Genomic DNA, 25,153 nt, shown 5'->3' with positions numbered 1-25,153 from the left:
ACTGACACTTCGCTGCCAACACTGACACTTTGCTGCCAAAAGTCTTTAATATGCTCTGGTCGCAGGCTGTGTTCAGGAAAGCGGACACAGCAGTGCTTCCAGCTTCATGGTTCCCAGGCTCAGGTTCCTCCCAGGGGAGGTGGGAGGGCAGCCCTCACACCTGGCACCCCTGAGTGCCATACTCCTGGAGGAAGTCGTTGAGCTGGGCGCAGGCTGCCCGCTGGCGGGTGCTACGGCACAGGCGTTCAGAGGGCATCTCCTCGATCCAGCTATTCGAGTCCAGCAGGTACTGGGGGCTGCAGGGGGCAAAGGGGCAGTCAGCAGGGCTCGGGAGGATGGCAGGTGGAAACGGAGAGCACAGGCATCTGGCTTCTGAGGGGCAAGGCCTAGGTGGGGAGGCATGGGGAGGACAAGAGACTGAGGGGACCAGATGACTCACTGTCCCTCGAGGTCATAGGTGGCCCCATCCAGACCCATGATCAAATATTCTTTCCCAGGTTCCAAGCGAAGGCGGCAGGAGGCTCGAACCAGGAAGTTGCGCATCTGATTAGCAGTGGCCTTGACATCCTTGGCTGCGGGGATGACGTGCGCAAAAGTGGTCAGAGGGGAAGAGAAGGTGCAGGGTGAGCCCAGGCTGGAGACTCTGTGTAGATCCTCTCATTCCACCTTTGCCACCCCCATGGAGAGGTGCCACTGCCTCCCTATTTATGGCCAAGCCCAAGGCTTCTGACAGCCCAAGGGGATTTTCACACTTCCAGATGGTCAGGTCCTCGGCCACACCTCAGCCTCCCTGTCTCCCCCCAGCCCTGCCCGCCTCTCCGGTTCGCTTCATACTGAAGTGCAGGACTTGGGTGATCTTGGTCTCAAAGAGGCGGAAAGCAGCTCTGCTGTCTTCTCGGAGAACCTTAACCTGGAAGCCTAAGAGGGGGTGAGGAGAAGGGGGAAAGGTGAGTTACTTTGAGGCTGAGAGGGTAGGAAGTTGGTGTCAGAGCAAACAGGCTGCGTGCATGACCTGTAAGAGGAGCAGGCTACACCCAGAGAGACCAAAACAGCCGGTCCCCGAGGGAGGGTCAGGCCAGGGCCTCGGTGGGAAGACTGACCGTACTCCACACGGGGGTAGTAGCAGGCAAACTTCATCCTGTAGCCATCCTCGTCCTGCAGACCCCGCTCCAGGGCGCGACGCTGGCGAGGGCACTTCCCTGAAGTTGGGGAACCCATCAGACAGTGTGGGGGGGCCCCGGCCATCCCGCCTCCACTGCCCCGCCCCAGGCCCTCAGTCTCACCCTCAGCACACTGGCAGACTTCAGCAGAACACAAGGTGGCCAAGAGTCTGCTCTTACTTGGTGCCCCGTAAAACACAGAACATCTGCGCTCTGGAGAACAGAGAGGAGTTAGGGCACAGGCCCCTCCATTCTGCCTCCTCAGTCCCAGGGAGCCCCAGGGCTCTCTGCCCCCTCACTACCCGGTGTCCACTGTCCCATAGGAGGGCACCTATGCCAAAGTTCTCCTGAATCTCAGGGTGTCCTGCAGTGCTCACCGGGGTTGTAGTAGTCGTACAGGGTTGCGCTTGCCGGCTGCACCAGCCCCACCGGCACTTCCTGCACAGCCTCAAAGCCCACGCACTCCCGGGAGGTGGGGACCTGGCCAAGTGTGGGGAGGAGAGATGAGGGACCCACTCCCTGGGCCCTGCAGCCCCCTGTACTGGGTTTCCTTGGCCTGTTTTTGTTTGCTTCCTATTGGCCTTCTCTCCAGTGTCCTTCACATTCTGTTACCTTCCTACTCAGAGAACTCTCGAAGCTGCTCCGCAAGGTCTCTGGTGACTTCACTTCCCAGAGGGTGACCTTGCCCCAGTCTTCACTGCTCCAGGCCCTCAGCAGAGTCTTGCATCATGGACGTGTTCTCTGTGAAACTGTCCCTAAGCTAAGGGTTAGCTTCTGGACCACCCTTGGTTCTGACCTGGTCATTTCTTACATTCCCTCCTTCTGAACTTCCTTCCTCAGAGCTCCCCTGTGGGGGTCTCAACCACTCCCTGGCTTCCACCAAACCAGTCCAGGCTGATGATTCCCAAACTGAACTTGCAGCTCCATCCTTGCATTAGGATTGTGGCAGGACCTGTAAGTTCTCCAAGGCACTCTGCCTGCCCCCAAACCCACTCGCCCTCCTCACGGCCTCATCTTTGTCAGGGATACAACTGGGTCCTCCTTTATTTGCCACAACCTAACAGCAGGTCCTGTCATCCTGCCTGACCCCCCGACTCAGGTCCCAGGCCTGACCCCTCCTCATGCCCACGCGGGCCCAGTCCACACGGTGCCGTGCCAGTGTCCCTCCTGAGCTAGGCTGCTGCACCGTCAGCTCCTTATCCGGGAATCTTGCTGGCTCTGTGTTTTCTATTGTGTTCAACCCAGATGTGTCAGCCAGGCTTCCCCAGCTGATGGGGGCTGGCCCCTCTGCACACACTGGGTAGGGGTCTCCCTGACCTACAAACAGCTGGCTAATGACAGCCACCACACCTTTCTCACATTTTCTCCCAGAGGTTACAGTAAATGTTCCAAAACTTTTTTTGAAGGCCGGGCATGGTGGCTCTGGCCTGTAAATCCGGTACTTTGAAAGGCCTAGGCCAGAGGATCGCTTGAGGCCGGGAGTTCAAGACCAGCCTGGGCAACAGAGCGAGACCCTGTCTTTACTAAATAAACAAATAAAAATGTTTTGAGGGCCGTAAGAGGGTTGATAACTATTTTAGCCAAATAAGGTCGTGAAAAGACAAATACAACTATCATCTATGGCCACCATCACTTTGTAAAGGAAAATACGCTTTAATATTAAAAAAAAGATAGGAAGTTCAACAAAAAAACAAAGGCAGCCCCTCAAGCTGAATAAAACCAGCATTAGGAAAGACTCCCTCTCAAGCCCTGAGGGTCCCCGCTGACTGGCATCGGTCCCTACCGCCTGCAGGTCTGCCCCTTACTCTGCTGTGTCTCACGGGCTCACATTCTTGTCCTTCTCTCTGATGACATCACAAATTCTCAAGAGCACCAGCCGCTGACACAGCTGACTCCTGAGAAACCTCCTAACGCATACTCAGTAAACCCGGTGCCATCGAGTCCCTTCCTGCCTCATCTCTCCCCACTCACCGAGTCAAAATACAGCAGGACGTGGGGCCCCTCGGTCTCAAAGTGACTCACGTAACGGTCAGAGAGGGAGGTCAGCTGTGGAAAAGGGGAGTTGGTCACAGGCCCTGCACATGACAGGGCTCAGTACCTGGGACAGAGGGGGTTGCCCTGGGTGGCTGACCACACCTTCTCCAGGTCAGCACGCAGGGCGTGGAATCCACTCAGGAGGGTGACGTCCGCGATGGCCATGCCAGACAGCCCCACCTTGCCGTTCCGCCTGTGGAGACGTGTGAGCTGTCGTCCAGGTTCTGCCTGCGCGGGCTCCAGAAGCCCAGCCCCAGCCTGGGTCCTGCCCTCCCTCCCCTGGCCCAGGGCAGCTCCCGGCGCCCACCAGATGCACACAGTGTAGTGCACCCTGGACTCCTGCTCCTCCACCACCTTGGGCGCCTCCCTCCTGCGGCGGTTCCTCCGACCCTCAAACAGCTGCAGGGGTGTCACGGGCTGCAGAGGGGCATCTGGGTCATCCTTGGCTGGAAGCTCATCGTACTCATAGTCCTCATAGTCCTCGTTTGCTTCCACTGCACAGGGAAGCATTGTGAGGAGGGCTGGGATGGCCACCCGGCTCCCTGCGCCAGCCCCTGCCTGGCCCCAAGGCCTCCCAACCCCCACACTCACTCGTGTACTCGACGTGGCCTTTGACTGTCACTTCTATCTGTAGGTCCTGGCAGGTCGTGTTCTTCATGTCCAGGACATTGTAGGTACGAAGGACCTGGCTCAGCAAGGGGCAGGGAGAGGACGTGGGACATGTGAGGCCACAGACCTCTCTGGTGCCATACCTAAGGGCATCTCCCCGGGCTACGGGATTTGAGGCCTTCAGCCCCTTTTCCTCCCCGTCACTGCACAGTCCACACACACGAGTGGCACCACATTCGCCACAGGTGTCAGGCGAGACAGAGAGGTAAAGAAGCAGGGGCCTGCCCCCAGAGGCCAACACTCTAGACTGTGCTGGGAAGAGGCTGGACTGAAAAGCTCAGGAAAGGCTTCTGGCCAACGCTTGAAGGAGAAGAAACAGCTTGTCCTGTGGGCCAAGAAGCAGGGAAGGACAGGAAAGGCAAGGGGATCTGTGTAGACAAGGAGAGCTGTCTGGCCGGAGAGGTGGGCAGAGGCCCAGCCATCTGAGCCGTGGGCAGCGGGGAGTGACTTTTCCCCAAGGCTGATCTGGCTGGGGCTTTTGGAAGGTCAGTGTCACTGCCGTGTGGACAGTGGATCAGACAGGGGAGACAGGAGGTAGAGAGAAATTCCAGGTAGGGAGAAGGCCGTCTCAGCACAGAATCTAGGATGCAGCACCAAGGGCCACAGGCAGCAGGGGAGCAGAGGAGGAGTCACTAGGGACATAAGGACAGGCTTGGGAGAGGGGCCACTAACATGGCCTCTAGAGTAGTGGCTGGGCTCCTGGCTGGGAGGGGCTCCCACCAGCCAGACAAGAGACACAGAATGAAGAAGGGCTTTGGGACATGCCTCGTCTGAGGTGCTGTGGGAGTGGGACAAGTGGGGCCCATGGTTCAGGGAAGAGGCCTGGGCTGAGGAGTGGGATTCGGAGCCACCAGCACTGAGGTGGGTAAAGGAAACAACAGGTACCCAGAGATGGGGAGAGCAAGCAGGGGGAAAAACACCCAGGACGGAAGCACGGGACACCAACCCTGAGGTGTCTGCCTCCTTCCCCGGACCATGCGCCTCTGCCCACAGGCCTCTCACTCCACACCCTCTCCTCCACCAGTGCCTGGCCCCGCCCCTTCCCTGGCCCTCACCTTCAGGGTTCCTTTGCTGTTTCCTCCCACCTTCACATTGATCTTGCTGCCCAAGGAAAACTTTCAGCAACAGAAAAGGGAAGGCGATGTTAGAAGGGCACAAGCAAACCTGTTTTTGAGGCTCCAATAAACTTATCTCCTTCCTCAAAACAGCCCCACCTCCTCTCCCCACCTCACATTTCCACAAAGTTTATACCAGCACGTGAATTATCTCACTTCAGCCTTCTAACGACCCTGTAGGGTGAACTCTGTGTATGTTACTCTACAAGTGACAAAACTGAAGCTCAGAGCTCCAGGTCACACAGCCAGGAAGTCAGTCTTCCCCCGAAGACCCCAGGAAGAAGTGCTGCGGGGATGCCACGGGTGGGAGGGTGGGGACGGCTTCTGGCCTGGCCACGAGGCCCAGGTGTCCTGGCTACCCAGGCGAGGGAGTGGTTCACCAGGGAGTGGTTCACCTGCAGCTCCTCCTCCAGGCCGCGAATCTGGCGGTTGTTCAGCTGCAGCGCGTGGGACTTGAACCCATTCCGGCCTGTGGAGCTGAGAGTCACATTGAGACCCCTCTCCTCAGTGGTGTGGGAGGCAATCCAGTAGGCAGACAGGGCATCCAGGGCAATCACCGTGTCCTAGGGAGGTTGAGCCAGGACTCAAGCAAGCCCTTGGTCTGAGGACTACCCACCCCCAGAGCCCGGGGACGGCCCCTACTTGGGTACTGCGGAATCCCCCTTGGAAGCTGCCCTGACGGGTGAGCCAGGCCGCAGCCTGGTCTGCCATCTCTGCTTTGCCCTCGTGAAGCAGGAGGTGCAGCAGGGCGTAGGCTGTGGTTTCAATCCACAGGGCTGGGGCCTGGGGCATGGGGTCGGATGGGTTGCGAGGAGCCGGGGTGGGCGACACGGCATTGCTCTGAGAACCAGTGACTGAGCCCCAGTACAGGTTATCTGGAAGTGAAGGGAGACCACGAGTAAACAGGAAGGCAGGGAGAAGAGCCTGGTCCCCTGGCCCTTAGCCACCCCCTGCTGGGCTCTCCTGAGTCTCCCCCAACCCACCCCTGCTTATAACTTCATTCCTCCTCTGAGTCTTCATCCAGCCCCTCCCTCTGGGCACACTCAGGGATCCTAAGGTCCCCTGGGCCTCAGGCTCACTGCCAGAGCCCCTCACCCCTCACCTCCAGTCTCCTGGGCCATTGCCATGAGGTTGTTGTGGGCAACACCCCGCAGGTCCGCAGGGGCCTTGGTCAGTGTCAGGGCATAGGCCGTGATGGCGGCTGCGTGGGCACCCAGGTGCCCAGCACTTGCTTTCTCCCCCAAAAATGAGTTTGCCTTTGAGATGGAGGCTTCCTGGAAGAAAACGGGAGGAGGGTCTGGGGCCTGGACCCCTGGGTTCCTGAGGAAAAAGGGAGAGAGCTGGGGGCCAGCAGAGGGCAGAAACGCCACTGAACTTACCACTCTCTGCTTCAATGGCTCTGCACCCTCATCCTGGAAGACGGCCAGCCCATGATGAAGGGCGATGGTCACAAAGGCTGTGAGTGCCACAGTCTCATCATTGCCCACCAAACCCCCCTAGTAAGGGGAGAAAAGAAGATGTCAAACAGGAGGGGGAAGGGGCAAAGAGAGTCCTCCGACAGGCGCTTCTCGGGCCAGCCTCAGCATGCCCGCACCTGCATGCTCCTGTCTAACACTGGACAGAGGTCCTGGAACGAGCCGTCAGCCTGCTGCTGGGACAGAAGCCAGTTAGATGTCTCCTGCAGTTTCTCAGGTGAGCCTCCTACCTGCTCCTGGGCCAAACTCAGGACCTTCAACACAAAGGCTGTGAGCCTGGAGGGGAGGAAAGGAGGGTTGGGGATAAGGACTTGCTTCTCATTATGCCCACGCCCCCAGGTGCCTGGTTATCCACCCTCCCATCGTACCAGCTCTGTCCCACCCCTGCCCCAGCTCTGACCCCCTCAGAACCCTGGAACCACTCTCCCAAGCTCACCAGGTGCTGCTGTCCCGTGACAACCAAGCCGCATAGGAACCATCTGCCTTCCGAAATTGCTGGATCCGCATGTAGCCTTGGAGAGGAGAGGTGGCCGCTCAGGTGACACTCACCCTTCTGCTGTTTGAGCCCAAGGCCATGCTCCCCATCCCCATCAGGGGCCCCCTTTCTTTCCCTCTGTAGCCTCCTGGGCTGTGCATCTTCCAGTAACTGTCCTTTCCTGGACCCCCTCCTGCTTGCCCTTGCACCCAGAACCTTTCTGGATCAGATCCACGGCGTGGTCCTTGGTCTCGGGAGGCAGTGTGCTCCACTGCTCTGTCTTGTCCAGGTAGCGGGAAGCAGCCAGTGTCGGAGCCAAGTAGATCATGGTTTGCTCCCCACAGCCTCGAGGAAGCCTCAAGAGGGAGGCCACGCCTCCTGGTGACAAGGCCCCCTCAGAGCCTAAAGTGTCCAATGGATCTGAGGCTACATGGTAGGGAGAGGGTGGAGGTCTGAGGACTCTGCGTCAGAGGCTCACGGGGAGTGGGACCAAGCAGGGATCCACAGGTCCCACATGAATCCGAAGGTGGCCACTGGGAAGGGACTAAAGGGCACTCCCACCTGTAACCCTGACGTAGCTGTTAAAGTCCCCATCAGGGATCATATTGGGATCAGAGTTGCCAGGTATTTCCAAGGTCCGGCCTCGGTGGTCTAGGGAAATGGGGGAAGTTGGCAGCCTGTCCTGCTGTCCACATCCCCCACCACCTGTACCCACTTAGGAAACCAATGGCTGGAGGTAGAGGGTCACTCACCCAAGGGGTTGAGTTCATAGACCAGCTCCTCTGTATGGATGGCCCCTTCCTTCTGTCTCAGGGAAAACATGGTTGTGAGGTCACACAGGACTACAGCCTGCCCTGCCAGCACAGACTCCCCCAGAACTTTGAGTTTCAACTCCAGGGACAGAGTTGGATCAGAATTGTAGAAGATGGGAACAGACCAAGGCATTGGTTCGGGTGTTGGGCCCCTGGCCTGGCCAGCAGAGAGAGTGCTGAGGGTGGAGGACAAAGCTGGGGGCCCGGGGACTTATATTCAGGGGTGCTCCATTCACCTCAATCTGCAGAACCTTGGACACCGCATCTCCCACAGGGAATTCGAAGGACCCTCGAGCCACCACCTTCAGAGACACAGCGGCGGCTGCCGTGGGCACCACAGAGAAGGCAACAGGCCGGGCAGAGCCCGCAGGCACCAGCACCTGCTGGGCCAGCCCTCCGCCCCCAGCCAGGCACAGCCCCTCCACTGGGGACACGTGGACGCTCACCTGAGGGCAGGAAAACGAGGATGGCCAGAGTCCTGGCCCGGTTAGCCTCCCCACCCCTCACTGGGCCCTGGCTCCCCCAACTCCTGTATGCTCAGGCTCCCATGGGGCCTCACAGTCAGGTTTTTATCCAGGTAGTTATAGAGGACAGGCCGTAGCTCCAGCTGCTCAAAGCGGCGGACAGACATGGGCAGGCGGAGGTGCAGGTGGAACTCGCGGAACACCCGGAGCTGGACTGGGGTGGCCACACATAGGCCTGAGGGAAGGGAAGCGTGGGCGCAGGGGCAGAGATCAGAGGGGCCATCAAAGCTTCAGGGCCACAGGAGGGAGGGGTGGGGGTGACCCAGCTCTGTCTCAGTCTGCCTCTGCCCTCTGGCCCACGCCAGCTGCACGCTGGCACAGACCTCCCCAGATCACTGGACCCTCTTCCTACACTAAGAGCAAAGGGAACAGGGAGCTGGGGTACAGGGAAATGGAAGTGGGGTCACCTGAGGCCCAGACAGGGTGACATCACCTTTGGTTTTGGACAGGCTCAGGCCATGGATCTCCCACGTGGTCAGGGAGTCGGGGAGCCACAGTGTCAATCTGTGTAGGGAAAGGCAGAGAAGGCCCATCATACCCTGGCTGGCCCCGAGACACAGCACAGAGAAAAGGCCGGGCCGGCACACACTCTCACATTTGAAAGCGGTCCACTGTTTCCACTCTCCAGAGCCAGTTCTCCGGGAAGAAGCTGCGCATGGGAATGTCATCCTCATCAATCAGGTCCTCCTCCTGCAGGATCTCCAGGGCTGGGGGACCACGGTGGACGGGAGTGAGGAGGGGACCGTTCTGCCTTTCCAAGCGCCGCCACCTGTGCCCTAGCCCTGCCCAGCCCCTCACCTCGTTGGAGGCCCGCCTGGCCCTTGTCCCTGCTCTTCTTGCGCAGACTCTCAGCAAATTGGCAGCAGGACAGGAAGGGCTCCCGGCAGTCCGGCTGCTGCACGCGGGCTGCCCGCTGCTCGCAGGAACGCATCATGGGCAGACGTGTCACCCCATCCTGGCAGCAGCGCTTGGCTGTTGGGGAAGCATACTGACCCACTGCAGGGCCAGGTGGGGGTGAGCATGAGAGGACAAAAAGGACATACACCTCAGCCCCCGCCCCGACCCCTTGAGACCAGCAACATAAGAGAGGCTGCTGGAGAGAGCTGCCCACCTTCCACTTGTAATCCCGGAATTCGGATCTCTGGCCCCAAATACCACACATGGGTTCAGCAAGGAGCCGAGGGGCAGACCCCCAACCCGGATCCCAGGTGGAGAGCCCAAGCTACTGCCTAGGCACCCGCAACTCACATTTCTCATTAATCGCCTTTTGGAAGTTCACGTTTCTCTTTTTCCGGGTTGTCTTCTCCTTGGGACAGCTTAGTCCTGGTAGAGAGAAAGGCTGCAGTCCAGCCGTCAGGCACTCGGCCTCCTCCCCTCCTCCCCTTCCCCTGCCCAGCCCTTCCTGCCTGGACTCTTCCTACCTGGTCCCCTCAGCCCCTTCCTCCTTCCTTATCTTCCCGCCACCCACTCCCCTTCCTTCTCTGTTCTCACTCTTTCTGGATAAGGTCCACTGGTCTCCATCAGAAAAGGCCAGGCCCGCTGCCTGGAACACCTGAAGGGCACTGTCCCCACCCCCAGGACCACAGCCGAGGTCATAGCTGTTCATAGCTTCAAAGACCTGCAAGAAAGGCAGGAATGCTAGGAGCCAAGTGTGGCTGAGGGGCAGGACTGAGCACTCGGCACAGGTGAGAGGGCAGCGCATGGGGGGATAGGAAAGGATACAGAGCCAGGAGATGGAGACCACAGGGCCAAGTGGGGAAGAGACTGTGGGGAGCCTCCGTGGGATCCAGGGGCTGCGCCCAGGGCTCAGGGAAGCAGGGGGATGAGCCATGGAGGGGTGAGAGAGCTGTGGAGAGGGTCTGGACAAACCTTGCCCATGTTGAGGGGCTTGTGGGACTTGCTGCCTGCAGCATACAGAGCTGTGTCCAAGGCTCCCAGCGCCACCAGGGCTAGGGAGTCGGTTTCTAAGTGGAGCTTCACGGACTCCCCGTTCCGGTACCGCTTGGCACCGTCCACGCTGAGCTCCAGCTGGCAGGGGCGGGAGGTGGGGGCGGTCAGAGTGGGAGAGCTTCCTTCAGTCCCCGTATCCTCACTGCCCCCAAGCTAAATCCATGCCCTGTTGGCAATCACCCTGTCCTCAACCCCCTCAGCACAAGTGCCATCTCTCCTGACCCCGGTCACCTTGCCCTCGCAGGCCCCAGCCTGGACATCCACTCGCAGGGAGTTGGCCACTGGGTGGTCTCCATGGTAGTAGAAGGCCACAAAGTAGAAGGAGGGTGCCAGGTGATGGTCCACAAACACCGAGACCGAGGTCAGGGTCCTCTTGGGCTCTCGATTCATGAACACGATCTGCCCTCGGGATAGGATCTGGGCCAAGAATGGGAGGGACAAGAGTGGTTGCCTCTTCATGGGACAGCCTCAGCCTTGAACCCCCCCAGCCCCACCCAGAGGGCTCTTCCCTGCACCCCAGCCCTCCTTGACTCCCCAGCTCATGCACACCATGTAGTAGTAATGAGAAAAGGTGGCCCCACTGCCCACGGCTCGCAAGTTCAGGTTCAGAGTGTCCCCAACACGAGGAGGTCGAGAATCCGGCCGCTCAATAGACAGAAACCCGGGGCCTCCTGAAGGTGGGGCTGCCACAGTGAGCCTGGCTATTGCTGGATGGGGGGAGCCTGCAGATACCTGGAGAGGGGGTCAGGTGCGAATAGGGTAGTAGCTCAGAGCCAGGTACCCCACCTTCCCCCCAAGTCAGGCCATGGATCCTTGGGACCCCAGCTCACCCTCCTCCCCTTCCCCCACCATCTCCCAGGGGTCCGAGGAGTCCTACTGAGAGCTGCAGCTCTGAGACGGTCTGAGGCATAATGATGGAAATGCTGACTTGGCCGCTCCCATCTGTGTTTTGCTGAATGTCCTGGACTTCAGGAACAGATCCAGGAGAAGACACCGTGGCAGAAACTTTGACAGGAATGCCAGAAGCTGGGGAGCCTGACATCTCACGGACCAAGGCCTAGGCAGGTAAAGGAGGGCAGGCAAAAGAGAGTGGTCAGACCCTGAGCCCTCCTAACTACCACATCCTCCCTACTCATCCTTCCCCTCTGGAAGAAACCTGCAGCAGGAAGGGGGCCCCAGGCACAAGGTGTCGCTTGGTCTTGCTAAGATCCAAGGAGAAGGGAGATGACACAAAATACCAGGATGTGAGCTCTGCCTCCTCCATCTCCCCACCTGCAAAACAAAGGACAGAGAGAGGTGGGGGACAGAGTCCAAGAAGAGAGAGACAGGAGGACAAGTGGGGAGTGGCTTGAGTGGTTCCCTCCCACAAGACAGTGAGCTCCCAGGGCGCAGGCTGCTGTATTCCTGTCTGTGCATGCTGAGGCCCAGCACAGGGCATTGAACAACACATGTCCACTGGAGGAGTGAATGAATGAGCAGAACGAGCAAAGAAATAAATAAACTCAGCCAGGGAAAAGGGCCGAGTCACGGAAACAGAGTTGGAGAGAAACCAGGTCTCCTGGGTGTTTCCTGGTTTTGAGTCTGAGATGAGGTGTGAGAAGTGGGGTGGTGTTGGTGCTGGAGGACAGAGGGTTAGCTCAGAGGTCAGAGGCAAGGGTCTGGGGTTACAATAAGGGAAAGTCACCCACCTGGAGACTCAATGATGGCTGCAGCAACGTAGAGGCGCAGCCCCTGGAGGTCAGTAATGCCCATATTCAGCTTCTCCAGGGCGTCCTGGAACTCTGCCTTTGAGAGGGAAATGTGGCTCTGTCCATTCACCAGCTGGGGCATAGAAAGAAACAGGACATAGGGTGAGACTGAGTCTCCCACCTCACCTCCCTTGCCCCTTCCCCTCCCCAGCCCCTATTCTCCTTCCTACCTTGGTCTGACTCTCCAGCCCCCGAAAGAAAGTCTTCTTACCATCCTCATCTAGGAGCCCAAAGCGCACATATGCCACCCCCTGCACTGGCTTCCCATAGATGTACCTGTCGTGGCAGAGAGAAGAGGGTGGGCCAAGGGCTGGGGGGAATAATGGCCCGAGGGCAGGGAAGCAGGAGCCCATTCATACTGAGTAGGGAGCAGGACCCGGTGCTGGTGGGCAGAGGTGGGGAGGGAGGTATTACCTGGCCTGGATGTCTAACTGCATTTCATCAAGATGGCCTGGCACCGTCAGGATGTAGGGCTTTCCAGGGGTGATCTTCACCTCAAAGTTGGGAAGGACTGACCCAGGGTGAAGGGATAGGCAGGTCAGACTCCAGCTCAAAGACTCCCCTCTGCTCAGGGCTGTGGCACCCATATCTCCCTGCCCTGAGCTGCTCCCACTACCTCTCCTTCCACCCTTATTTCCTTCAGGAAAGCAGCTGCCTGTCCCTCCAGTTTCCAGCTCTCACCATATTTCTTCACCTCAAACTGGGTGCTGCTGTTGGATTCCAGGCCATCTGAGAATCGGGCTGAGATCTTCCAGGTCCCTGGCCTGAGAATGGACAAGGAAGGGGCTCAGCCCATCTGTACAGTGGGGCACGGAGAGCCAGCAGCCTGCTTCCCTGGGAAGAGGACTGTGGGGGTTAATCAGAGGCTCAGGAGGCTGAGGGTCAGGGCATCTGGGGACGTGCCTCTGTGTGGGAGGTGGAGAGCCTAACAGGAATTGGGGTGGTGTAGCTTGGGGGCAGCCCCCACATTGGGAGCGCTCACTCTGAGATGTCTGGGATCACAAAGTCATCCTGGAAGATGGACGAGGGCATGTACACCTCCTTCTTCCGCACGCGGAGGCCGTGAGAGTTCTGCAAGGGGAGAAGTGCTCACAGGCAGGAGGTCACATCAGTGGCCAGGATCAGGAAGGCCAGAGGTCGGGGACTCACCTCCACCGTGACTGTGATGGTGTCAGTGCTCGGGCGCATCTTCTGATCCAGAGCAAAGACCCGGTACCGAACTGGGAGTGGAGGAGGAGAGAGGTGAGCAGGGGTCCATGTGCAAGGGGAGGGTGGGTCAAACTCCATAGAGGGAGCAGGGGACAAATGTTTCCTAAGCACCCCTTCCGTGTGGCACTTTCTTTCAGGTTATCTCACTTAGGGGGCATCAAACTCATCCTGAGAGGGCTCGGAGAGGGTTAAAGGTTGAGGCCCTGGGGCTGAGACTCACCCCGCTGGCCAGGGTTGTAAATGGGCTGGTCCGTCTGCAAAAAGAGGTGCCCCCGGCGAGAGGAGAAGAGCAGGTTGATACCCTGGATGTTTGTCGTTCTGGACAGAGAGTCCTTTAGCCATGGCGAATGGGCCACCAGCTGGACCTCAGGGCCTCTGAGGAGTTGATGGAGGCCACACCTCTTCGCATCTTTCAAGGGCACCTGTCAGGAGAGGGAGAGGGAGCGGGTCACAGAGCAAGAGACAGCTGACCAAAAAGGACAGAGACCAAGGGAGAAACGTGGAAGGAGAATGCCAGGGTGGGAAGACAGGAGGGGAGGAGGCCAGTGGGAAGATGATGACACTTACAAGACAGATGGGAACAGGGCAGGAGGCCCCCACAAGCAGCAGGAGGGCATGGGGTCTGGTTACCTGGAGACTGAGGAGTGCGAAGTCTCTTTCTGAGCTAAGGGTGAAGTCCACCTTTGGGGAGCAGGGGACATTATTATGAGATGGGTTTCTCAGGAACACTGATCCTTTCACTACCTGTCCTCGGGGCACATCCTGGAGCTGCACCCCCACCGATAGGGGGACCCCCAGATGAACCACAGAAGGAGAGAACAAGAGCAACCTGGGGAGAACAGACAGGATCAGCAGTCAGACTTCGCTCTGACACCTCCACCCCTGCTCTCCCTCACTCCCGAATCGGGTCCCGATGCCAGCCCTGTCCCAATCCAAGCACCCAGCATCCCGCCTCCAGGACCTGGGCTTCTGCAGAGATAAGGTGAAGAAGCTGGATGCCCAGATCAGCCCCCAGAGCAGCCTCATGGCTGGAGGATCCAAGAGAGGTTAGATCCGTCTGTCTGTCTGCTACCTTCTGGCCAAGCTAGGGCTCGGGGCAGAGTTGACTCTGGACCTTGCTCCTCCCCCAGCCCAGCTAAGCTGGGAAACCACGTGACAGCCAAGAAGTGCAACTGGCCTCGGGCCCAGCGTTGTGGGGGCGCCCCGGACACCTGGATGTCCATGGGAAACTCTGAATCTTGGCCCAGAAATAACCCTGTCCTTCCCCGTTAACTCCTCTCATTCCAGTGCCTGAGCACCTCCCCCTACCAGGTATATCTGTATCAGGGTATAGGTGCACACAAGCTCATGTATACCTGGGTGTACAAGGGCCCAACATGGCCCACGAGTACAGGATATTTAAAGGCCCTCACAAAACAATGACAGGCTTCTAAGACACTTGTCTCTTACTTTCATTCCAACACAAATTGAACTATACTAGGCTTTTGCTTTTTTAGGCCCTAACAGAAATTCCGTGGTTTAGGAGATTAGGTACACCCTCACCACTCCACAGGGAGAATGGCCTGAACGTCAGAGTGAACCCCTGACCCCTTTCCTCTCTGAATGAGGCAAAGCTCAGACTTCACCTCTACCCCTAAACAAGGCACCCAAACACACGTCACAGTAAATAAAGGACATCCAGAAAATATCACAGGCAGAGGTACTTTATTTGGCAATTTTAACATGACACGTAGAGAAAAGAACCCTGCCCTCCTTCACCAGCCTCCCCAGAAATCCCACCTTCCTATTTCAAGACAGAGTAATAACAGCACCATTTTACACGAAAGGGAACAGCCACAGCCTTGGCACCATTTCTGGTTTCACTTTCCATGGAAGGGCAGAGAAGCATAGCTCAAACCCCACCACTGGGTCAGAAACCAGGCAAACAGCAGCAGTCACATCTGACCTTTTGCACACACGAGAGCCCGACACTCATCCTGGCTCCCAAGCCTTCCCAAGGTGACCCTGTCTCAGCCACCATCATGCAGCTCTTCTAGTCCCCTCCCGGCCCACTCTGAGGAGCTGAGCAATAATGAGCAGAATCTTCATGTCTCTGGCAGGCGGAGGAGGGTTCCTGAAGTGGTAGAGATGCTGTGCAGGAGAAAGACAAGGCTGGAGCCAGACGCCTAGGCTCAAGCTGTGAGGAGAACTTAGAACTTGGGAAGGGGTGCTCCCGGGTTCCAGAGAAGAATGAGAGCCACTGGCCTTCACTAGGAAACTAAGCGTGAGCTGGGAGGAAATCCCACTTTGGGTCATTGCTCCATAATCTGCCAGAGGCCAGGGAAAGACTCACCAGTCCACTAGCTGGGCCCCAATGAGGTCGTGCACATGGTAGGTGAGGCCAAGCCGCACCACGACAGGCGCCCGCCGGCCCAGGAGCTCTGATAGGAGCAGCTCCCGGTACTTTGCCTTCCGGACCATGCCAAGGACAGCCTGGCGCCCTAGAGGAGAAGTGGCACAGGAAAGGGGAAAGGTGAATAAGGCCTAGAGGCCTGAGGAGCCACCAAAAGGTGAGGGGCTGCAGGCTTGAGCTGCAGATGGGATACCTTTAACAAAGTACTTGATGAATCTCCCAGCTCCAGGCACAGCTAGCCACCAGCTCCCAGCATCTCGGACGGTGAGGACTCCAGCATTCACCAGATGCCTGAGGGCAGTGGGAAGCCAGCAGAGATGAGGGCTGGGCTCTGAGAACCATCTCTCCTCCTCATCCATTAATGTTTACACAAGTCTCCAGAAACACGGGCAACCATGCAAGAGAGACTGGATAACAAAATCCCAACCTGGGGTGGTTCTGTGCTCGCACCAACTGCCTCTGTTGGTGCAGTTGCTTGTTCCAGGCCCCCTACCTGGACTGCCCTCCCTCCACTCTTTCTTTTCCTGCTACTATTACTGGTTCAGTTAAATAGCTTCTCTTCCCTGACCACATGTCCTGACACACATTCAGTCTTAGGACCGAGGAGAGGAATCAGGGTCTTCTGCGCTCCTGCCACTGCCTAGGCAGACTGCGCCATGGCTCCCACCACATCTCTCTGAGAGTGTGTCTGCCCATGTGAGACCAGTGCTATAGTTTTTCAAATGCTTTCACATATTCCATGGGTTACAAAGTAGGATGCCTGAGCCAGATACAGCCTCTCAAAATTAGATTTTTATTTAGCTCCTGCCCAGTTGTTTTTTAGCTTTGGGTTTTTTTTGTTTTAACGTGAATGTTTAGGGGTATCCCAGCTCCTACCATTCTCTATCCTCTAAGTCCCAGTATGATTAACATCAAGCTTTTACGGTTCCTGCCAGGCCCCTGTGTGCTTTTGATAAGCCACCAAGAACTGAATTCTATTCCAGGGCTCTTTCTAAGGCCCAGGTAAGATAGGCCTCCTCTCTTGTGGGGAGGAATACAAACTTGGGTCATTTTATTAAAAAGAAGAGTCAGCTTTTTGGCAGCTTTTCTGGCAGGTTCACCAAAAAAACAGGAGGACAGGCTGGATGGAACCGGAGGGAGGCAGGGAAGCACCAGATGCCTGACTTTGGTTGATTCCACAAGTCTCACGTGATTTCTGAGTCCCTGAAGCCAAAGGTCTGTGTCATTTGGTCCTGCTGGAAACTAAGGTCCCCACAGGCTGGAAGTACTGAAGCTAGAAATTTCTGCACTGCCCCAGCATACGGTCGGCCATCACAGGCCTTGAGGACCTACAAGCAGAGATGAGAGACATGGTCCGTCCCCACCCTCACTCTCTACCAACCTCCACCCCCAGGACAGCATTTCTCTTCCTGTCTTACCTCTTGCTCAGATCCTTCCACCTCTCATACCCTTCTTCCTCCTCCTCTTCATCCTCCTCCCCCTCTTCCTCCCCCTCCTCCTCCTCCCCCTCCTTCCTTCCTCCTCCTCCCCCTCCTCTCCCCCCTCTTTACCCTCTCACTCCTCCCTCTTTCCCTCCTGTCTCTCTCCCTCATATTACTATTTACCAGGGCCCTGTGCCCTCTCCATGGGATGTGGGGGCAGGGAAATTCTTTCTTTTGTTTTTATTTCTGTTTCCCAACTTCCCTGTCTCCCCCAACCTGTGCCCTGCCCCCGGCACCCCTGACACACACAGTCACATACTCTGGTCCTGTAGTCCTCAGTGAAGATAATTCCATGGGCATCCAAGTCGAAGCCCAGCTGGACGATTCTGATCTCCCCCTGCTCTTGAAGCTCCTTCTGTCTCCACAGAGAAGGGAGTGAAAAGAGGCGTATCAGGGTAAGATGCTCTGCTATACTCTGGGCGCTCTCAGGCAGGGAGATTTTGTTTGCCAATATTGGGGCATTTTCTCTTAGTAAAGGAAAAACTGTGTGAGAAGATAATCAAGCAAATGACCAAGCAGCCTTTTCCAACTAGCTATCCACATTCTCATCCACCTGCCTTATATATGGTCTATCAAAGAGTCAATATAATTTTCTAAGACCAGGCACTAAGATAAAATAGTGATTAAGATGCAGGCTCTGGCTTCGAAACATTAACAGTCTGAATTCTGGGTAGGGTAAGGTGGGGAGGAGTATGGGATTCAATGTTTAAAACAAATAAAAATAAACCAGGACTTCTGTTTACGAGAATACAGCAAGAACTAATCCACCTGTTGAAAATTAACTAAAATGCTGGATAAAAATGTTATTTTAAAATTGTTTAAGACCAGGTACAGTGGCTCATGCCTGTAATTCAGCATTTTGGGAGGCTGAGGTAGCAGGATCAATTGAGGACAGGAGTTTGAGACCAGTCTGGGCAACACAGTGAGACCCCCCCCGCCCCCGCCAACATCTCTACAAAAAATGTAAAAACTTAGCCAGGCATGGGGGCAGACACCTATGGTCCTAGCTACTTGGGAGACTGAGGCAAGAGGATCACTTGACCCAGGAGTTTGAGGCTGCAGTAAGATATGATTGCAACTGGGCAACACAGTGAGACCCCATCTCTTAAAAGAAATTGTTTAGACACTAAAGAGCTCACAAGATAACAGGAATTACCACTAATATAACATCTAAGTAGGCCGGGCGAGATGGCTCAAGCCTGTAATCCCGGCACTTTGGGAGGCTGACGTGGGTGGATCACCTGAGGTCAGGAGTTCAATATCAGCCTGACCAATATGGTAAAACCCCGTCTCTACTAAAACTACAAAAATTAGCCAGGCGTGGTGATGTGTGCCTGTAGTCCCAGCTACTCGGGAGGCTGACGCAGGAGAACTGCTTGAACCCAGAAAGTTGCTGTGAGCTGAGATCATGCCATTGCACTCCAGCCTGGGTGACAGAGACTCTAACTCAAAAAATAAAAATAAAAATAACTGAGGCCAGGCACGGTGGCTCATGCCTGTAATCCCAGCACTTTGGGAGGCTAAGGGTGGATCACTTGAGGTCAGAAGTTCAAGTTCAAGACCAGCCTGGCCAACATGATGAAACCCGGTCTCCATTAAAAATACAAAAATAGGCCAGATGCGGTGGCTCATGCCTGTAATCCCAGCACTTTGGCAGGCTGAGACGGGTGGATCACGAGGTCCGGAGATCAAGACCATCCTGGCTAACACAGTGAAACCCCATCTCCACTAAAAATACAAAAAAAAAAAATTAGCCAGGCATAGTGGCGGGCACCTGTAGTCCCAGCTACTCGGGAGGCTGAGGCGGGAGAATGGGTGAACCCAGGAGGCAGAGCTTGCAGTAAGCCGAGATCATGCCACTGAACTCCAGCCTGGGTGACAGAGCGAGACTCCGTCTCAAAAAAAAAAAAAAAAAAAAAAAAAAAAAAAAAAAAAAAAAATTGGCTGGGCGTGGTGTCAGGTGCCTGTAATGCCAGCTACTTGGGAGGCTGAGGCAGGAGAATCACTTGAACTCAGGAGGCAGAGGCTGCAGTGAGCCAAGATCATGCCACTGCACTCCAGCTTGGTGACAGGGTAAGACACTGTCTCAAAAAAAAAAAAAGTAATTGGAATATGGAGGGCATTTATTAATCTAGGCAAATCTGCCCAGAACATTTTCAAAAGTAACTGGGCGCATAAGGAAACAAAACTCAAAGAGACAATAAAAACAAACCCCAAAAGACAAGTAATAGTGGAATTATCAAAAAGACAATTAAAAAAAAAAAACAAACAGCACTTTGGGAGGCCGAGGCAGGCGGATCATCTGAGGTCAGGAGTTTGAGACCAGCCTGGCCAACAGGGTGAAACCCCATCCCTATTAAAAATACAAAATTAGGCCGGGTGCGGTGGATCATGCCTGTAATCCCAGCACTTTGGGAGGCCGAGGGGGGCAGATCACGAGGTCAGGAGATCAAGACCATTATGGCCAACATGATGAAACCCCCATCTCTAATACCAAAATTAGCTGGGCATGGTGGCGCGTGCCTGTAGTCTCAGCTAATCGGGACGGTGAGGCAGGAGAATTGCTTGAACCCAGGAGGCAGAGGTTGCAGTGAGTTGAGATCACACCACTGCACTCCAGCCTGGGCAACAGAGTGACACTCCACCTCAAAAAAAAAAAAAAAAAAAAAAAGGGAAAACTAAGGCAACAATGACCACAGCAGTCACCTCCCAGGGACATTCTGATCAGAGACATTTTGATCAGAGAGGGATATATGTGGGATACTGGTCATATTCTATAGTTTGACCTAGGGAGTGGCTAGATAGGTATCTGCTTTATAAACATCATTTAAATTATATATGTTTATATTTTCATTCTGCAACTTTTAAAGGTTTTTAAAAACAAAAGCTAACACCAATACATTAAAAACAACAAATACTCCTTAAGGAGTGGTTCCATCTGGCATGCTTCCTCACGGGAGACCTAGTCAGGGAGACTAGCTCACCTCAAGTGAGCGCTAGACTGCCTTCCTTTTCTTTCCTCTTTTCTTGAAAGATCACTATTAACCTTCTACCTGCTAAATCCAATGGACAGATTTCAGTTCTGGGTTTTTTGGTTGTTGTTTTCATTTTTTTAGAGACAGGGTCTCCCTCTGTCACCCAGGCTGGAGTGCAGTCGTGCAATCATAGCTCACTGCAGCCTCAAATTCCTGGGCTCAAGCAATCCTTCTGCCTCAACTTCCCAAACAGCTAGAACAATAGGTGCACACCACCATGCCCAGCTAAGAATTTTTGTGTTTTAATTTATTTATTTAGTAGAGATGGGGTCTCAGTTATTTAGTAAAGATGGGATCTCACTTTGTTGCCCAGGCTGGTCTCAAACTTTTGGTTTCAAGCTATACTCCTGCCTCAGTCTCCCAAAGTGGTGGGATTACAGGCATGAGCCACCACACTCAGCCTAGATTTCAGTTTATATTTTACTTTACCTTTTCCCTCTTCTTAGACCACTGTCTTGAATCACAGGTTCTAATACTGCCAACTACTTCACTTTCTCAAAAATCTCTTTACTTTCACAGTAGGCCTCTTCCTGGGTTACTTTTTTTTTTTTTTTTTTTGAGACAAAGTCTAGCTCTATCACCCAGGGTGGGGTGCAGCGGTGCTATCTCAGCTCACTGCAACCTCCGCCTCCCCAGCTCAAGCAATCCTCCCACCTCAGCCTCCCCAGTAGCTCTATAGGCGCGTACCACCACGCCTGGCTAATTTTTGTATTTTTTGTAGAGATGGGGTTATGTCATGTTGCCCATGCTGGTATCAAACTCATGAGCTCAAGAGATCCACCCACCTCGGCCTCCCAAAGTGCTGGGATTATAGGTGTGAGCCACCGCGCCGGCCTCTGGGTTCCTCTTAACTCAGGCAAGTCCCTCTCTGCCTCTGTCACAGATTCCTCTTCTTCTGCTTTCCCTTTATGTCAGTGGATCTCAAATTTTAAGGCACACTTAAAAAGCACTTGAGGCAGTTCAAAAATGTAGAGTCCCAAATCCCGCCCCAAGAGAGCGTAATTCATTAACCTTGGATGAGTCCCAGGAACCTGTATTTTTTTTAACAAGCAGCCCATGTAATTTTGACACAGGCATAATAACTCAGCTCATATATTCAGTAACACTGCCTTAAATGATGGTGTTTCCCAGCATTGTGGATTTGACCCTATTAACTTCCACTCTAAACCTGGAGTCCTTAACCACGGACCTCGCAGGATTAGTAAAATATTTCCCCCCTAACTGTACATACACCCTATGTATATGTGGCAAACGTGCATTTTTCTGGAGAGAGATAGCCATAGCTTTTATCACCTTCTAAAGATTACAAAAAGGTTAGAAATCACTCCTCTACCCACTCTTCCTACTGGATCTCACCACATCACAGAATTAACCACTTGCTATTCACACCTCCATGACTTGTAATTCTATTATCACTGGCCCAGAATTCTCTCCAACTCTCATATCCAACTGTCTAATACCTTTGTCTTTGGATGCTCCACATGCACCATCAACTCAACTTGTATAAAATTAAACACATTATCTGTAGTCCAACAACTAAATGTGCTCCTAATACCACCAGCCACGCAGTCATCTGGAAAGTCTGAGTTGTCCTGGACTCCTCCCTCTTCCTCACTCTCCTCTCCCTCCCTACTGCACTGACCTAATTTAGGCCTTCACCACTTCTCAGATGCAGTATCTTCTTAGCTGACCTCCCTGCCTCATCCACTATCTCCAATACACCATTCCCTCTCTCTATGATATTCTCTACCAGCCCATCGCCTCAGTGTAAGATGGAAACAACACTGATGTACAAGGCCTGTCATGATCTGACGTCTGACTGCACTTCCAGTGCTGTATGTTCGAACCATGCCCCATGACTCGGTTTCCCCAAAAGCCTCGTTCTTCTACCTCCATGATTTGAAATGCCCTGTACTACCTGCGGGCCTTTTAACAGGGTCTCTGTGGCACCCCAGTGCCTGGCACAGTGCCCTCGCCTGAAAGGCCTAATGCTTGCTGAACGGCTGGCGGAGTGACTGAGTGACAGGGAATTCCAGGAGTTAGGAAAGGGGCTTCCGGCGGTCGCACCGACGCCCCTCACCAGCTGCCGGTCGGCCACGGTCCTGTCAGGCACAAGGCTGTACACCTGGCTCCTCAGCACGATGGGCGGCAGCGCGTCCTCAAACAGGCCTCGCGGGAACAGCTGCATGAGTTCTGAGACAGCCGCGCGCGCCGACCCTGGGCAGATAAATCGGCTCACGGACAGGGAACTGGGGCGGGGACGCGGTTCTAACAAAACTCTCGGCTATCGGAAGCGAGGCCCCACCCCCGGGGTTGCCATGGTTACCTGGCTCACCCCGAAGAGGATCCGACTCCACAGGCCCTCGCTTCCGCCGCCTCTTAACTCCAAAGGTCTCCGGGATCAGGTGATGCCTCTTCCGGCTCATATCCCAGGATTTTATGGTACCGGGGAAGGGGTAGGAATGGAGGGAAGAGAACCTGAAAATAGGGTCTTCCGGCGCAGAGCAGTGACGTACGGTCTCCCCGGGCGTCCCTCCTAGACCAGGTGATGACGAAAGGGGCGTCAACTTGTCATCCCTCAGGCCCGTCAGTGCTGGGAGGGGCGGTGGCGACGCAGATACCAGCATCACCTCCGCCAGGCCGGGCCCCACGCCGGCCGCGGATTGGCTCCCTCCAAGGGCACGCACGCCCGGGGACTCGTTGGCGGCGTGGAGGAGCGCCGGTGGCCACGTTGGTGTCAACCTCCTTCGTGAAGCTCACACCTCCCCCGCCCCGGGAGGGGTTTGCCCGCCACTGTCGCTGAATGATTGCATCATCGAAAGCAGAAAACCACTTTTGCATCCTTCGGTCTCTGGCGTGCCTGCCATGACGTAATAGCTCTGCGGAGGTGGAAGTTGGGGAGCTTTGAGGTAACTGGAGTCTTGATCTGAGCGCAGACGTCCTTCCTAACCTCACTGCATTTGGAGGACCTGGAGGGAGGGTGGGTGAAGGGCAAGGAAAGAGGCAGGATGAGAGCTTGGCCGCGGTGGCGTCTGAGGGGCCTGAATGTTTCAAGGCCAGAGCCTGGCGATCAGGCAGCTCGCTTAGTCCTAAACCAGTCATCCTTCTCCAGGCCTCCTCTGTAAAATGGAAACTCTGTACCCCTGCTTGTCTTAGGACCTCATGGATGCCAGGGGGACCAAGAGAGGAGCTGAGAAGACAGAGGTAGCTGAGCCTCGGAACAAACTACCTCGTCCAGCACCTTCTCTGCCCACAGACCCCGCCCTCTACTCTGGGCCCTTTCCTTTCTACCGGCGCCCTTCGGAACTGGGCTGCTTCTCCCTGGATGCTCAACGCCAGTACCATGGAGATGCCCGAGCCCTGCGCTACTATAGCCCACCCCCCACTAACGGTCCAGGCCCCAACTTTGACCTCAGAGACGGATACCCGGATCGATACCAGCCCCGGGACGAGGAGGTCCAAGAAAGGCTGGACCACCTGCTGTGCTGGCTCCTGGAACACCGAGGCCGGTTGGAGGGGTGAGCAAAGCGTGGTAGGCAGTATATCTGGAGACCCGTACCTACCCTCTAAAATTAGGAGAGCCAAAGCCGGGGTGAGAATCAGTCCTTAGAAGAAACAAGACTATTCTTCGAGGGGAGCATCTCACTAATGCTTGTGTCAGACCTTCAGCCTGTAACTCCTGCCTCTCAGGGGTCCAGGCTGGCTGGCAGAGGCCATAGTGACGTGGCGGGGGCACCTGACAAAACTGCTGACGACACCGTATGAGCGGCAGGAGGGCTGGCAGCTGGCAGCCTCCCGGTTCCAGGGAACACTATACCTGAGTGAAGTGGAGACACCGAACGCTCGGGCCCAGAGGCTTGCTCGGCCACCGCTCCTCCGGGAGCTTATGTACATGGGATACAAATTTGAGCAGTACATGTGTGCAGGTGAGTTGCCCCTGCTTCATAGCCCCCCTCCCCTTCCCAGAGATTGAGAGCCCCCCACGCCTGCTGCTGCTTCTCTCCTTGTGCAGACAAACCTGGAAGCTCCCCAGACCCCTCTGGGGAGGTTAACACCAACGTGGCCTTCTGCTCTGTGCTACGCAGCCGCCTGGGAAGCCACCCTCTGCTCTTCTCAGGGGAGGTAGACTGCACAGACCCCCAGGCCCCATCCACACAGCCCCCGACCTGCTATGTGGAGCTCAAGACCTCCAAGGAGATGCACAGCCCTGGCCAATGGAGGAGTTTCTACAGGTTCAGGATCGGGGTGGGCAGGGCGAGAGCTTAGGCTTGAAGGCTGGGAAAGGGACTTGGGGAGGAGGGTGAAGGCAGAATGGAGGGTGGACGAGGGGTCCCACTGATCCCTTGCTTTTCCTGACAGACACAAGCTCCTGAAATGGTGGGCTCAGTCATTCCTCCCAGGGGTCCCGAATGTTGTTGCTGGCTTCCGTAACCCAGACGGTTTTGTCTCTTCCCTCAAGACCTTTCCTACCATGAAGATGTTTGAATATGTCAGGGTAAGGGAACGATGTTGCAGCTCCCACCGGTATCCCCAAACACCAAGACCACAGGTCTAGCATCCAGGGCAACAGCCTGCCTTCTCTCCTCCCACCACCCCCACTGCCCATCTTCTGCCTCCTCCTCTGCCTGCTCCAGAATGACCGTGACGGCTGGAATCCCTCTGTGTGCATGAACTTCTGTGCCGCCTTCCTTAGCTTTGCCCAGAGCACCGTTGTCCAGGATGACCCCAGGTGAGGCAGTCAGCTCTGTCCCTCCCCTCTGGATCCCAGGATCCAGCCTCTGGCCCTCAACTGATGCCTCCATCTGCCCCCCAGGCTCGTTCACCTCTTCTCTTGGGAGCCTGGCGGCCCAGTCACCGTGTCTGTACACCGAGATGCACCTTACGCCTTCCTGCCCATATGGTATGTGGAAGCTATGACTCAGGACCTCCCATCACCCCCCAAGACTCCCTCCCCCAAATAGTAATGCTTTAGAGGGAGACAGTCATATCTCTGTGTGCAGATAATAAAAGCATATTTCTAAGAGGTTCTCTTGCTGTCTTCTTAGCTGAGTCATCCCTGCCCAACAACTCAAGC

At 55.6% G+C, this 25,153-nt stretch overlaps 3 protein-coding genes across 3 annotated transcripts; 1 reads left to right on the top strand and 2 right to left on the bottom strand.

The window, feature by feature from the left end:
• Window positions 1–28: 28 nt before the first annotated feature.
• On the bottom strand, window positions 29–14,283 carry C4A (complement C4A (Chido/Rodgers blood group)). Its single transcript, XM_034961790.3, has 41 exons — window positions 14,133–14,283; window positions 13,802–14,000; window positions 13,392–13,593; window positions 13,112–13,182; window positions 12,945–13,033; window positions 12,644–12,726; window positions 12,377–12,473; window positions 12,133–12,238; window positions 11,903–12,035; window positions 11,371–11,486; window positions 11,092–11,271; window positions 10,764–10,946; window positions 10,446–10,631; window positions 10,134–10,292; window positions 9,756–9,882; window positions 9,513–9,587; window positions 9,063–9,260; window positions 8,860–8,971; window positions 8,698–8,768; window positions 8,300–8,439; window positions 7,977–8,186; window positions 7,681–7,732; window positions 7,490–7,579; window positions 7,145–7,354; window positions 6,890–6,965; window positions 6,573–6,729; window positions 6,358–6,474; window positions 6,081–6,252; window positions 5,621–5,853; window positions 5,374–5,541; window positions 4,919–4,978; window positions 3,786–3,879; window positions 3,502–3,688; window positions 3,297–3,387; window positions 3,132–3,206; window positions 1,538–1,640; window positions 1,284–1,373; window positions 1,101–1,199; window positions 835–918; window positions 440–572; window positions 29–296 (listed from the first exon to the last, which is right to left on the bottom strand). Exons 1-41 carry the CDS (start codon window positions 14,195–14,197, stop codon window positions 155–157), a joined length of 5,235 nt encoding a protein of 1,744 aa, XP_034817681.3. The 5' UTR covers window positions 14,198–14,283; the 3' UTR covers window positions 29–154.
• A 575-nt stretch (window positions 14,284–14,858) lies between these two features.
• On the bottom strand, window positions 14,859–22,920 carry STK19 (serine/threonine kinase 19). The gene is made up of 8 exons (XM_055113448.2): window positions 22,701–22,920; window positions 22,406–22,615; window positions 22,160–22,296; window positions 17,304–17,399; window positions 16,752–16,891; window positions 15,757–15,854; window positions 15,504–15,651; window positions 14,859–15,301 (listed from the first exon to the last, which is right to left on the bottom strand). The coding sequence occupies exons 1-8, from the start codon at window positions 22,918–22,920 to the stop codon at window positions 15,256–15,258; spliced, it is 1,095 nt and encodes a 364-aa protein (XP_054969423.2). The 3' UTR covers window positions 14,859–15,255.
• DXO (decapping exoribonuclease) lies at window positions 22,850–25,100 on the top strand. The gene is made up of 7 exons (XM_055113447.2): window positions 22,850–22,988; window positions 23,236–23,597; window positions 23,770–24,005; window positions 24,092–24,311; window positions 24,439–24,574; window positions 24,714–24,808; window positions 24,893–25,100. Exons 2-7 carry the CDS (start codon window positions 23,242–23,244, stop codon window positions 25,038–25,040), a joined length of 1,191 nt encoding a protein of 396 aa, XP_054969422.1. The 5' UTR covers window positions 22,850–22,988; window positions 23,236–23,241; the 3' UTR covers window positions 25,041–25,100.
• Window positions 25,101–25,153: the final 53 nt, after the last annotated feature.

Source organism: Pan paniscus, chromosome 5 (assembly GCF_029289425.2).
Source record: "Pan paniscus chromosome 5, NHGRI_mPanPan1-v2.0_pri, whole genome shotgun sequence".
Classification (NCBI taxonomy): Eukaryota; Metazoa; Chordata; class Mammalia; order Primates; family Hominidae; genus Pan; species Pan paniscus.
This window is presented reverse-complemented; position numbering and strand designations above follow the sequence as displayed.

Coding starts and splice junctions, on each gene's coding strand:
- STK19 (XM_055113448.2), bottom strand. CDS start 22,920: ATGCAAAAGTGGTTTTCTGCTTTCGATGATGCAATCATTCAGCGACAG. Junction 22,616..22,700: donor GCCTGGCGGAGGTGATGCTG/GTATCTGCGTCG, acceptor CACCTGGTCTAG/GAGGGACGCCCGGGGAGACC. Junction 16,892..17,303: donor CTGAGGACTACAGGACCAGA/GTATGTGACTGT, acceptor CTCTGCTTGTAG/GTCCTCAAGGCCTGTGATGG.
- C4A (XM_034961790.3), bottom strand. CDS start 14,197: ATGAGGCTGCTCTGGGGGCTGATCTGGGCATCCAGCTTCTTCACCTTA. Junction 12,727..12,944: donor GTGATCCCAGACATCTCAGA/GTGAGCGCTCCC, acceptor GTCCATTCTCAG/GCCAGGGACCTGGAAGATCT. Junction 6,966..7,144: donor CGTGGATCTGATCCAGAAAG/GTTCTGGGTGCA, acceptor CTCCTCTCCAAG/GCTACATGCGGATCCAGCAA.
- DXO (XM_055113447.2), top strand. CDS start 23,242: ATGGATGCCAGGGGGACCAAGAGAGGAGCTGAGAAGACAGAGGTAGCT. Junction 24,006..24,091: donor TGAGCAGTACATGTGTGCAG/GTGAGTTGCCCC, acceptor CTCCTTGTGCAG/ACAAACCTGGAAGCTCCCCA. Junction 24,312..24,438: donor CAATGGAGGAGTTTCTACAG/GTTCAGGATCGG, acceptor TTTTCCTGACAG/ACACAAGCTCCTGAAATGGT.